This window comes from Coregonus clupeaformis, chromosome 1, assembly GCF_020615455.1.
Source record: "Coregonus clupeaformis isolate EN_2021a chromosome 1, ASM2061545v1, whole genome shotgun sequence".
Classification (NCBI taxonomy): Eukaryota; Metazoa; Chordata; class Actinopteri; order Salmoniformes; family Salmonidae; genus Coregonus; species Coregonus clupeaformis.
This window is the reverse complement of record NC_059192.1, coordinates 38,413,471-38,427,191: the sequence shown is the minus strand read 5'-3', so window position 1 is coordinate 38,427,191 and position 13,721 is coordinate 38,413,471. Positions and strand designations below refer to the sequence as shown.

Sequence of the window (13,721 nt, the reverse complement as noted above, 5' to 3'; positions counted from 1 at the left end):
CTTGTTGGGAAGGTGGCATCCTATGACGGTACCACGTTGAAAGTCACTGAGCTCTTCAGTAAGGCCATTCTACTGCCAATGTTTGTCTATGGAGATTGCATGGCGGTGTGCTTGGTTTTATACACCTGTCAGCAACGGGTGTGCCTGAAATAGCCGAATCCACTAATTTGAAGGGGTGTCCACATACTTTTGTATATATAGTGTATGTGAGGGTAGCCTCACAATATCTCTCAATATTGGCCACCATAAATTTGATATTTGAGTGATAAAAAATAAAAGTGAACTATACCTGACAAGTATGAGTGGTATAGGTTACTTTCCCATCCTTTGTGGGGTCTGCCTGTCAAGCAGCAGAAGGGCACATATGCTGATGTAACGTTACTGTTAGCTGATAAGGTTTACTTTGCAAGCTACCGATATAAACTTTGTACATTTGGCTAAACATAGTGGTAATTAGACCTAATGTACTTTTTTCACCAACTAACGTGGGCCTACCTTGCGAAGTAGCTATCATTATCCCCTTTTAAACAGTGTTTAATCACGATTGCTGCTGACAGACATGATAGGCTACATTGATTGATGGACAATGTTAAATTGGCTAGCTAGCTAATAACAGATCATGTCAATATGGCTAGTTAACAAGATAACTTTCAGGGGATAAATTAGATGGCTATTCCCAAATATTGTTTGATTTGCTTGCCATCTATAGTGGTGATGACAGTAGTCTGACTGACAACTTTACCAGGGCGATGTCAAGCTCTTTTCAAAAGCCTAAAGCACGCTAAATGACACGTTGTTTGCTTTAGCTAGCTAGCTACATGCCAAATAGATCTGGCTACCCTCACATATCTGAAAATACATGATCAATTGATGTTTACTGATTGCTGTAAAACTCTGATGATAGAGCTAAATGTGGAATAATTGGAAATGTGTAGTTCTGACTATGCTCTTCAAGAGGTGATGATATTAAAACCAAATAGTTATAACATTTATTTAATAATTCCTTGAATACGGCACATAGTTGTCAATGATTTTAGCGGAACTGGAGGTCTCCTTGCCCCCCAGCAGCCAAATTGAACGCTATTTTGACGTTTTGTTGATAACGACCTATTGATGTTATATTTATAATTATGTTGCCATGGAACACCAGTAGCAGGAGAGATGTGAACAATGCAAAAACAACGTCTGTGGGTCTAAGACCAAGGCAGTGGCTAATAGAATATTAATAGATTACAGTTTGGACAACATTAGTGACGATACATTTGGTCATTATTGCTGATGTGTGCTCTCAAAGTTAGACATGTGTGAGCTATCAGATTTTGTAGTGTGAATTTCCTCACTGCCGAAGCGATTAGATATCTCATAAATCAAATTGGGGAGCTGTGACATCTAACATACCCATTGCTCCATTGCTGTGACATTTAATGGGATTACCACCAGGCGCTCTGCATTCCATCCAACTCTACATCAAATTGCTATACCAGCTGCTATACCAGCTAACTCCATTCTACTGAAGTGAGCAGTGAAGAAAATGTAGAGCAACAACTTCTAATGAACATCCTAGCAGTTTAATGTTGGGTTAGGGCTTTTGCCTTTTTGCTCCAGCAATGTTGTCCCACAGTGAGGGAAAAAATTATTTGATCCCCTGCTGATTTTGTACGTTTGCCCACTGACAAAGAAATGATCCGTCTATAATTTTAATGGTAGGTTTATTTGAACAGTGAGAGACAGAATAACAACAAAGAAATCCAGAAAAACGCATGTCAAAAATGTTAGAAATTGATTTGCATTTTAATGAGGGAAATAAGTATTTGACCCCTCTGCAAAACATGACTTAGTACTTGGAGGCAAAACCCTTGTTGGCAATCACAGAGGTCAGACGTTTCTTGTAGTTGGCCACCAGGTTTGCACATATCTCAGGAGGGATTTTGTCCCACTCCTCTTTGCAGATCTTCTCCAAGTCATTAAGGTTTCGAGGCTAACGTTTCGCAACTCTAACCTCCAGCTTCCTCCACAGATTTTCTATGGGATTAAGGTCTGGAGACTGGCTAGGCCACTCCAGGACCTTAATGTGCTTCTTCTTGAGCCACTCCTTTGTTGCCTTGGCCGTGTGTTTTGGGTCATTGTCATGCTGGAATACCCATCGACGACCCATTTTCAATGCCCTGGCTGAGGGAAGGAGGTTCTCACCCAAGATTTGACGGTATATGGCCCCGTCCATCGTCCCTTTGATGCGGTAAAGTTCTCCTGTCCCCTAGCAGAAAAACACCCCCAAAGCATAATGTTTCCACCTCCATGTTTGACGCTGGGGATGGTGTTCTTGGGGTCATAGGCAGCATTCCTCCTCCTCCAAACACGGATAGTTGAGTTGATGCCAAAGAGCTCGATTTTGGTCTCATCTGACCACAACACTTTCACCCAGTTCTCCTCTGAATCATTCAGATGTTCATTGGCAAACTTCAGACGGGCCTGTATATGTGCTTTCTTGAGCAGGGGGACCTTGCGGGCGCTGCAGGATTTCAGTCCTTCACGGCGTAGTGTGTTACCAATTGTTTTCTTGGTGACTATGGTCCGAGCTGCCTTGAGATCATTGACAAGATCCTCCCGTGTAGTTCTGGGATGATTCCTCACCATTCTCATGATCATTGCAACTCCACGAGGTGAGATCTTGCATGGAGCCCCAGGCCGAGGGAGATTGACAGTTCTTTTGTGTTTCTTCCATTTGCGAATAATCGCACCAATTGTTTTCACCTTCTCATCAAGCTGCTTGGCGATGGTCTTGTAGCCCATTCCAGCCTTGTGTAGGTCTACAATCTTGTCCCTGACATCCTTGGAGAGCCCTTTGGTCTTGGCCATGGTGGAGAGTTTGGAATCTGATTGATTGCTTCTGTGGACAGGTGTCTTTTACACAGGTAACAAGCTGAGATTAGGAGCACTCCCTTTAAGAGTGTGCTCCTAATCTCAGCTCGTTACTTGTATAAAAGACACCTGGGAGCCAGAAATCTTTCTGATTGAGAGGGGGTCAAATACTTATTTCCCTCATTAAAATGCAAATCAATTGATAACATTTTTGACATGCGTTTTTATTTTTTTTGTTATTCTGTCTCTCACTGTTCAAATAAACCTACCATTAAAATTATAGACTGATAATTTCTTTGTCAATGGGAAAACGTACAAAATCAGCAGGGCATCAAATACTTTTTTCCCTCACTGCATATTCCCAGATGCCACACATACACAGCCTCTCTAAACATAGACCACTGAAAAGGTGCTGATTCCGGCAGGCAAAACAAACAAAGGGCGAGGGTGGAGGGAGGTGAGAGACAAGGAGAAATATTGAGAGAGCGAGAGGTGTACAGTTCTGTCCACTGGTATATGTAAGTACTAGCTAGTCAGTCTAGAGTTAGTGAGAGGGGGAGCGGGTTGAGTGGTCTTGGGGTGATGGTGGGGTTAGAGACTGGGTCTGGAGGTAGGGGTTGGCAGGAGTTATACAGGCCCCTCCGTCAGCCCCTTCAGAGGCAGGCTGGTGGCGTTCTCGGTCGGCAGGACCAGGGGATCACCCTGGGCAGAGATGAGGTGGGGGGCTTTGGCCAGACTGGCATACGGCAGGTGGCAGTCCATGTGCAGGAACGGGGGGTAGTGCTGCCGGTAGCAGATGTAGGCAAAAAGCAGGCCGATCACCCCTCCAACAAAGGCATCTAGGGAATAATAATAATAATAATAATATATTAATACTGTACATATAATAATATATGCCACTTAGCAGACGATTTTATCCAAAAGGAAGTTACAGTATAGTGAGTGCATAACTTTTTTGGGTGTCTCTGAGTGATACCTGCAGGAAATGAACCCACAACAATGGTGTTATTAGCTCCACACTCTTACCTTGGGTCTTACCTTGGGTCTAACTTACCTACAGTATATCTCAGAAATCTACAATAGGAAATAAACTTGGGTACTTAGTCATTTATACAGTGCATGAATCATTGATGTTACTTCATTAATGGTGATAACATTGGAAATGTTTGCTAATTTAGATTATCAGTAGCTAGGAGAAATGGGGGTGGTACAGTCATGTGGAATTTGTTACAGCCCAACAACAGACTTCAGAGAGGTATTTCCTAAAGTCTTGCTGGTAGACAGATAGGATAATGTATGCACTCACTAACTGTAAGTCGCTCTGGATAAGAGCGTCTGCTAAATGACTAAAATGTAAAAAAATAGGACAACAAGAGGAAAGGTCAGCATTTGAGTTTGTTCTGGATGGGTGCTGGGAGCAGTTTGATTCAAGGTCCAATGCAGCTGTTTTTATCTCAATATCAAATAATTTCTCTGTAACAATTAAGTACCTTACTGTGATTGTTTTCAATTAAAATGGTCAAAAAGAAACAAAAATAGCTTCTTAGCAAAGGGCAATTTCTCAAGCAGGAAGACCAAAACTCCATCCCACCAAAACAGGCTGAAATTTCAGGCAGTCTTTTCAAACAGCTCTTACACTAAAAGGGCATTATCATAATTTTCACAATTTCACAGTGTTATTCCAACCTCAAAGTGTGGAAATATGTATAATACACAGGAATATCACATTTTTGACTGCACTGGGCCTTTCAGCTTTCGTGAATGTTAGGCTGATGTTGGGCAGACGTCACTGCTGGGGCTGGCTATATTGGAAATGTCAGATAATTTAGTTTATCAGTAGCCCGGTAAAATGGAGGTGGCATAGTCATGGAGGTGAAACAAGTGAGACATTTGCAAATGCTCAAAAACAGATATTCCTAGAGTCTTTCTTGTAGACAGATAGGAAAACAAGTGGAAGGGTTTGAGTTTTCTCAATGAGAATAACGTGTTTGGATGGGTGCAGGGTAACAATTTGTTGGGCTAACATTGGGCTGATGTTGGTCTGACATTGGGCTGATGTTACTACTGGGGCTCGCTGAGTCTCAACATGTCACTGGGTTGGACAAACCATCTCTGTTACTTTGTCACCATAGCTGAGAACATGTCACCTCACAGTGACCACAACCCTATGAGCTATAACATGCAAAATCATTGCCTTCTCATGATCAATGTTTGGGAAAAAAGGGCTAAAGTTTTGTAGAGGGAATGACTAGCTTGTGTAGTAGTTGGACCGGTTGAACTAGACTCTGAAAGATTTAGGAAACAATTATTTATCTGTCCAGCTGGAGGAAATGAGGTTAACATCTGCACCATAAATTGTGCTTGAACATAAACTGGCCACATTCCAACATCCATACTAGCATCCCACTTAGAAGACAAATTGCTTCACACTAACTAGTGTATGCTAGTGTGGATTGGAACAGAGCCAGTGGTTTCTCCTGTTGATGACCTCACACAAGCTGTGACTTTTAACTATGCGGTCAAGATGGATGACTATAAGTAGGGAAACAGTCCAAACTAATGATGTGTAGGCTTTGTCCCTGAGCTGGTTATTTGAAAGGTATCATGATACTTGGAGAGTCATCTAAAGGTTGATGTTGTTGACGCTTCAGTATGGATGCCTTCTCCAGTGCTGGATCTGAAACCCCAGACATTTTCCCAGGGCCCTGGGGGCTAGAGTATCCCATAATGGGGAAGAGTGTGTGGTGTTAAGCACCCAGCACAGTTTGCATAGCAGGCTAATAGGAGCTCCTGTTTAACTAAGACTAGGGTGCAGGAGGAAGCGCCATATACGGGTGGGTTGTTTACCAACAAAACCAATGCGTGTGCAACTGTGGGGCAAAACAAAAAGGGTTGGCTTACAAACAAAAGGTTTTTGACAATATAAGTACATTTGCATAATAAGCACTTGTCTTTCAAATACATCGTTACAGTTGTTGGTTAGCTTGCTAGCAGATTTTTTGCCATATTAGCATAGACGTGACATAAGTCAAAACAAGACATGATATCAAGAACAAGATGATACAACTAGCTGAAATAAGCCAAATACAATTCATCACACGGCAGCTTCTTGTGATTGTTCAAAGCTATCTAACCGTTCAGAATCATAACACACAGCCTTTAGCCTCCGAGATGCGTGCGCCCACCCATCTATAAGTACTGCTGTGGTTTCAATAGTCTATCATGACCAGGAGGGACACAAAAGATTAGTGCAACATATGAAATGTCACAGGACAGGTGTTGTGAGTGCACAGCACGGCACTATGCTGTGTGTTATTATCACACTTCATTGTAACGGGCTATAAGGCAACATTTTCCTGACGCAAAGACACTTGCGCCATGAGCTAATTAACTATAAGGGCGATTCCAGCGTTATGGAAGTGACATTTGCACTCAAAATCTAAACTTGAATGTCTCACAGAATGGACAAATAATATAGAAATGAAACTTTTGATGTGTGTGTCTATTATCGCTTGGGGGGAGTGTATACCCAAAAAAGCAGACTTCTAAATATTGGCATGATGGAGAAATAAAGCAAAAAATAAGTGTTATGGATGTTACAATGAAATGGACAAGTTTTGGGGGGAGACTGAACATACTTCTGATATTTTCTTTTGAACCCAACCCTGATCTGTACTTCTCCACAACTTTGTCCCTGACCTGTTTGGAGAGCTCCTTGGTCTTCATGGTACTGCTTGCTTGGTGGTGCCCCTTGCTTAGTGGTGTTGCAGACTCTGGGGCCTTTCAGAACAGGTGTATATATACTGAGATCATGTGACAGATCATGTGACACTTAGATTGCACACAGGTGGACTTTATTTAACTAATTGTGTGACTTCTGAAGGTAATTGGTTGCACCAGATCTTATTTAGGGGCTTCATAGCAAAGGTGGTGAATACATATGCACGCACCACTTTTCCATTATTAATTTTTTCGAATTTTTTAAACAATTAATTTTTTTAATTCCACTTCAACAATTTTGACTATTTTGTGTATGTCCATTAAATGAAATCCAAATTAAAATCCATTTAAATAACAGGTTGTAATGCAACAAAATAGGAAAAACACCAAGGGGGATGAATACTTTTGCAAGGTACTGTAAGGTTTGAAAGTGCCAGATGTTGTCATTGATAAGCGCCTCAATTGGAACGCAGTCGCTGTACAGTAACATGCTATAAATGACATCAGAGCTCCGGTTCTCCGCTTCACAGCAGTGTATGGGTTTTGACAGACGTTATAAACTTGAGCACTGCGGGCTGCAAGAAAATGCCCCCATCCCTCCCGCTAATTGGGCTACTTTTGCACATTTGTTGTTGTCTGAGTGAGGAAAATTAGGATGTATTCTGAAAGATGAGACATTGAGGATTATAATAAATACCGCGTTGATGTCATACAATACACATTATATGTAGGCCTACATTCATGGGTATTGTTGTTTTTAATGTCTTCTGTGTACATCGTGATGATAGCGTTGCAATTCCCTGGTTTTCCAGAAATCCTAGTTTGAAGATTCCTAGAATTTAGAAAGAATAAGCAGGAAGTCCACAGATCCTCCAACCAGGATTTCTGGAAAACCAGGGAATTTTGGGAAAATTACCAGAATGTTGCAACCGTAGTGATGACCAAATGAATTTTTGCACGTATGATAATAAAGTTAGCTGAATTGTAGACCTAAATGGCATATCTGCTGATTCATTTGGATGTGGCGTGACTGTGACAGGGATCGTGACCGACCTTGCCAGTGGTGTTTGTAGTCGCAGGTGCGGGACAGGGCGATCATCACAGCGCTGTAGAGGGGCAGCAACATGGCACACAGACGCCAGCTGCACCCGCGGCCCCGGTCTGTGAAGCACTGCAGCTTCCCAGCCAGGTAGAAGGAGGTGAAGCCCAAGCCAGAGAATGCAACTGAAGGATGGGGAGAGAGGGAGACACAAATACTTATTACACCTTTAATTATATCATAACCTTGGGGGTCCCACTTTAAATGATGTGCAGCTTATAAAGGCTTCATAAAGCCTTCATGAACACTACATAAATGTGTTACAAATAGGGCTGCTGCAGTGACCATATTATCGCAGTCATGAGTCATGACCCACGTGACCGTTGAGTCACAGTAATCTCCTTTTATGCACCCTGGACATGCTTTGGTAGTACCCAACTTGCTAACTATCATCAGGTCCTAACCACTCTGACATCAATGCAAATGCAATCGAAAATCACATCAAACACAGTAGGCCTATTGTACTTTTAAAAGTCACCTCACTGTGATGATCAATTTGAAGAAAACAGCAGATTGAAACAGTGTAAAACATGGTTGTTGTATTTGTATTTATTATGGATCCCCATTAGCTGCTGCCAAAGGCTACTCTTCCTGGGGTCCGGCAAAATTAAGGCAGTTATACAATTTAAAAAACATTACAATACATTAATTACAGAATTCACAACACACTAAGTGTGTGCCCTCAGGCCCATAATCCACTGCCACATATCTACAACACAAAATCCATGTGTACGTGTGTGTATAGTGCGTATGTTATCATGTGTGTGTATGCATGTGTCTGTGCCTATGTTTGTGTTGCTTCACAGTCCCCACTGTTCCATAAGGTGTATTTGTATCTGTTTTTTAAATCTGATTGTACTACTTGCATCAGTTACCTGATGTGGAATAGAGTTCCATGTAGTCATGGCTCTATGTAGTACTGTGCACTTCACATAGTCTGTTCTGGACTTAGGGACTGTGAAGAGACCTCTGGTGGCATGTCTTGTGGGGTATGCATTGGTGTCTGAGCTGTGTGCTAGTCGTTTAAACAGACAGCTCGGTGCTGACAGTGATGAAGTCAATCTCTCCTCTACTTTGAGCCAGGAGAGATTGACATGCATATTATTAATGTTTGCTCTCTGTGTAAATCCAAGGGCCAGCCGTGCTGCCGTGTTCTGAGCCAACTGCAATTTTCCTAAGTTCCTCTTTCTGGCACCTGACCACACGACTGAACAGTAGTCCAGGTGCGACAAACCTAGAGCCTGTAGGACCTGCCTTGTTGATAGATAGTGCTGTTAAGAAGGTAGATCAGCGCTTTATTATGGACAGACTTCTCCCCATCTTAGCTACTGTTGTATCAATATGTTTTGACCATGACAGTTTACAATCCAGGGTTACTCCAAGCAGTTTAGTCACCTCAACTTATTCAATTTCCATATTATTTATTAAAAGATTTAGTTGAGGTTTAGGGTTTAGTGAATGATTTGTCCCAAATAGAATGCCGTTAGTTTTTGAAATATTTAGGACTAACTTATTCCTTGCCACCAATTCTGAAACAAACTGCAGCTCTTTGTTAACCTCCTAAGTATCGGATCATTTTCGCCTAAAATGACATAACCAAATCTAACTGCCTGTAGCTCAGGACCTGAAGCAAGGATTTATTACAGGAGAGGGTTGCAGTTCCGGAGCGACCCATTAGGTGTCATCCTCCGACAACCTTAGGCACCTCCTCACTCACAGTCTGGACTAATCATCATCCTATTGGTGTCACCTGTGTCTATCTGTTCACATGTGTATTTATGCCCTCACCTCCCTGTATTGTCTTGCTCAGTTTTCTCTGCTAGTTTCTCTATGTCCAGCAGTACTACTCAGTGTCTGATCGGAGACCTATGTACAGGTACTTGAGAAGTGTTCTCCCTGTTTTGTTATTTGTTTCAGTCTTAGGTAGTATTTCGTATTTTGGCTGTCAGACGGTTTTTGGAGACTTATTTGCTCCGTCTTTCTTTTATCGTGGTAAGTCCGTTATTTTGTATTTTGGCTTCGGGACCACCAGTAAAGATCCTTGTTTCACCATCTCTGCCTACTGCCTACTGCATATACTGCACAGCACCTGGGTCACACCTCACCCCAACCCTTACAAGGATGTGAAATTAATGTAGGAGATTATAACACATTAGATCTGGTAAAAGGTAATGTTGATCTGTGAATTAACTAATGCTATTAGGCCACACCCGGCCATGATTACAGACACCTGCGTGTGTCTTTTGACACTATATAAACTAGTGACCCACAGTGTTTGTTATTATACCCTGATGAAGATAGCTTCTCTGTCGAAACGTTGGTTATTAGGATATTAAATTATTGCATCTGAGCTCCTAGAGTGTGCGGCTTTCCTTTTCTTTTTCAAAAGATAATGCAAACCAAAATATATATATATATATATATTTTTTTATCATCTTTGAAATGCAAAAGAAAGGCCACAATATAATATTGCAGTTTAGGCGCAATTTAGATTCTGGCCACTAGACAGCAGCAGTGTGTGTGCAAAGTTTCAGATTGATCCAGTGAAGCATTGCAATACTGGACTATTTTGTATCAAGTCTGCCCAAATCTGCCGAATTGGTCAATCGATACATTTTCAAGTACATAACTATAGAGAACATACACAATTTAAATTTACACACTCCCAGGAATGTCATACATGATGGATCATTAGCTTATATTAGCTTATACACTAACTTTCACACATCTAGATGGCCGGGCGGGGTGGGTGTGGAGCCAGAGACAGCAAGGGTTCAAACTGTATAACCCAATTTCTACATTTGAATATAAAAATCAATTTTATCAAACAAAACTATGCTACATGTTATCTCTGGGACCCTCAGGATGACAAATCAGAGCAAGATTACTGAATGTAAGTACATTATTTACCTTCAGAGGTGAATGTATCAAACCAGTTGCCGTGATATGTGTTTTGTTGTTGTGCACTCGCCTCAAACAATAGCATGGTATTTTTTTCACTGGAATAGCTACTGTAAATTGGACAGTGCAGTTAGATGAACAATAGTTTAAGCTTTCTGCCCATATAAGACATCTCTATGTCCTGGAAAGTTTGCTGTTACTTACAACAGTCATGCTAATCACATTAGTGCATGTTAGCTCAACCGTCCCGTATACAGGACATCGATCCCCTAGAGGTTAAGTGTTGCAGTCATTTCAGTTGCTGTAGTAGCTGACGTGTATAGTGTTGAGTCATCCGCATACATAGAGACTCTGGCTTTACTCAAAGCCAGTGGCATGTTGTTAGTAAAGATTGAAAAAAATAAGGGGCCTAGACAGCTGCCCTGGGGAATTCCTGATTCTACCTGGATTATGTTGGAGAGGCTTCCATTAAACAACACCCTCTGTGTTCTGTTAGACAGGTACAGGGGGTGTACATCCATAACACATACGTTTTTCAATTATCAGACTATGATTGATAATGTCTAAAGCAGCACTGAAGTCTAACAAAACAGCCCCCACAATCTTTTCATCATCAATTTATCTCAGCCAATCATCAGTCATTTGTGTAAGTGCTGTGCTTATTGAATGTCCTTCCCTATAAGTGTGCTGAAAGTCTGTTCTGGTCAAACACAATTTTTCCCAAAACATTACTAAGGGTTGGTAACAGGCTGATTGGTCGGCTCTTTGAGCCAGTAAAGGGGGCTTTACTATTCTTAGGTAGCGGAATGACTTTTGCTTCCCTCCAGGCCTGAGGGCACAAACTTTCTAGTAGACTTAAATTGAAGATATGGCAAATAGGAATGGAAATATCATCTGCTATTATCCTCAGTAATTGTCCATCCAAGTTGTCAGACCCCGGTGGCTTGTCATTGTTGATAGACAACACTACTTTTTTCACCTCTTCCACACTCACTTTACGGAATTCAAAATTACAATTCTTGTCTTTCATAATTTGGTCAGATATACTTGGATGTGTAGTGTCAGCGTTTGTTGCTGGCATGTCATGCCTAAGTTTGCTAATCTTGCCAATTAAAAAATCATTAAAGTAGTTGGCAATATCAGTCGGTTTTGTAATGAATTTTTTATTTTTATTTTATTTCACCTTTATTTAACCAGGTAAGCCAGTTGAGAACAAGTTCTCATTTACAACTGCGACCTGGCCAAGATAAAGCAAAGCAGTGCGATAAAAACAACAACAGAGTTACATATGGGGTAAAAAAACATAAAGTCAAAAAAATACAACAGAAAATATATATACAGTGTGTGCAAATGTAGCAAGCTATGGAGGTAAGGCAATAAATAGGCCATAGTGCAAAATAATTACAATTAGTATTAACACTGGAATGCTAGATGTGCAAGAGATTATGTGCAAATAGAGATACTGGGGTGCAAAAGAGCAAAATAAATAACAATATAGGGATGAGGTAGTTGGGTGGGCTAATTTCAGATGGGCTGTGTACAGGTGCAGTGATCGGTAAGGTGCTCTGACAACTGATGCTTAAAGTTAGTGAGGGAGATAAGAGTCTCCAGCTTCAGAGATTTTTGCAATTCGTTCCAGTCATTGGCAGCAGAGAACTGGAAGGAATGGCGGCCAAAGGAGGTGTTGGCTTTGGGAATGACCAGTGAGATATACCTGTTGGAGCGCAGACTACGGGTGGGTGCTGCTATGGTGACCAATGAGCTAAGATAAGGCGGGGATTTGCCTAGCAGTGATTTATAGATGGCCTGGAGCCAGTGGGTTTGACGACGAACAGTGAGGACCAGCCAACAAGAGCGTACAGGTCACAGTGGTGGGTAGTGTATGGGGATTTGGAGACAAAACGGATGGCACTGTGATAGACTACATCCAATTTGCTGAGTAGAGTGTTGGAGGCTATTTTGTAAATGACATCGCCGAAGTCAAGGATCGTTAGGATAGTCCGTTTTACAAGGGCATGTTTGGCAGCATGAGTGAAGGAGGCTTTGTTGCGAAATAGGAAGCCGATTCTAGATTTAACTTTGGATTGGAGATTCTTAATGTGAGTCTTGAAGTTGAGTTTACAGTCTAACCAGACACCTAGGTATTTGTAGTTGTCCACATACTCTAGGTCAGACCCGTCGAGAGTGGTGATTCTAGTCGGGTGGGCGGGTGCCAGCAGCGTTCGATTGAAGAGCAAGCATTTAGTTTTACTAGTGTTTAAGAGCAGTTGGAGGCTACTGAAGGAGTGTTGTATGGCATTGAAGTTTGTTTGGAGGTTAGTTAACACAGTGTCCAATGAAGGGCCAGATGTATACAAAATGGTGTCGTCTGCGTAGAGGTGGATGTGAGAGTCACCAGCAGCAAGAGCGACATCATTGATATACACGGAGAAAAGAGTCCGCCCAAGAATTGAACCCTGTGGCACCCCCATAGAGACTGCCATAGGTCCAGAAAACAGGCCCTCCGATTTGACACATTGAACTCTATCTGAGAAGTGGTTGGTGAACCAGGCGAGGCAGTCATTTGAGAAACCAATGACATTTAGTCTGCCAATAAGAATGGAGTGGTTGACAGAGTCGAAAGCCTTGGCCAGGTCGTTTAGGACCTTGAGCGTGGCTGAAGTGCACCCATGACCAGCTCGGAAACCGGATTGCATAGCGGAGAAGGTACGGTGGGATTCGAAATGGTCGGTGATCTGTTTGTTAACTTGGCTTTCAAATACTTTCGAAAGGCAGGGCAGGATTGATATAGGTCTGTAACAGTTTGGATCTAGAGTGTCACCCCCTTTGAAGAGGGGGATGACCGCAGCAGCTTTCCAATCTCTGGGGATCTCAGACGTTACGAAAGAGAGGTTGAACAGGCTAGTAATAGGGGTTGCGACAATTTTGGCAGCTAGTTTTAGAAAGAAAGGGTCCAGATTGTCTAGCCCAGCTGATTTGTAGGGGTCCAGATTTTGCAGCTCTTTCAGAACATCAGCTGTCTGAATTTGTGTGAAGGAGAAGCGGAGGGGCATGGGCAAGTTGCAGCGGAGGGTGCAGAGTTGGTGGCCGGGGTAGTGGTAGCCAGGTGGAAAGCATGGCCAGCCGTAGCAAAATGCTTGTT

The 13,721-nt window shown here is 42.1% G+C and overlaps 1 protein-coding gene across 1 annotated transcript in view; it reads right to left on the bottom strand.

The window, feature by feature from the left end:
• Positions 1-3,265: 3,265 nt before the first annotated feature.
• The window catches only part of LOC121530620 (phospholipid phosphatase 4-like), a 147,145-nt gene continuing 136,689 nt past the window's right edge, over positions 3,266-13,721 (bottom strand). Inside the window, exons 6-7 of the mRNA XM_045222470.1 lie at positions 7,633-7,803; positions 3,266-3,698 (exon numbers count right to left, since the gene is read on the bottom strand). Coding sequence (XP_045078405.1) covers positions 3,487-3,698; positions 7,633-7,803 — 383 coding nt within the window. The 3' untranslated portion in view covers positions 3,266-3,486. The remainder of the gene's footprint in view (positions 3,699-7,632; positions 7,804-13,721) is intronic.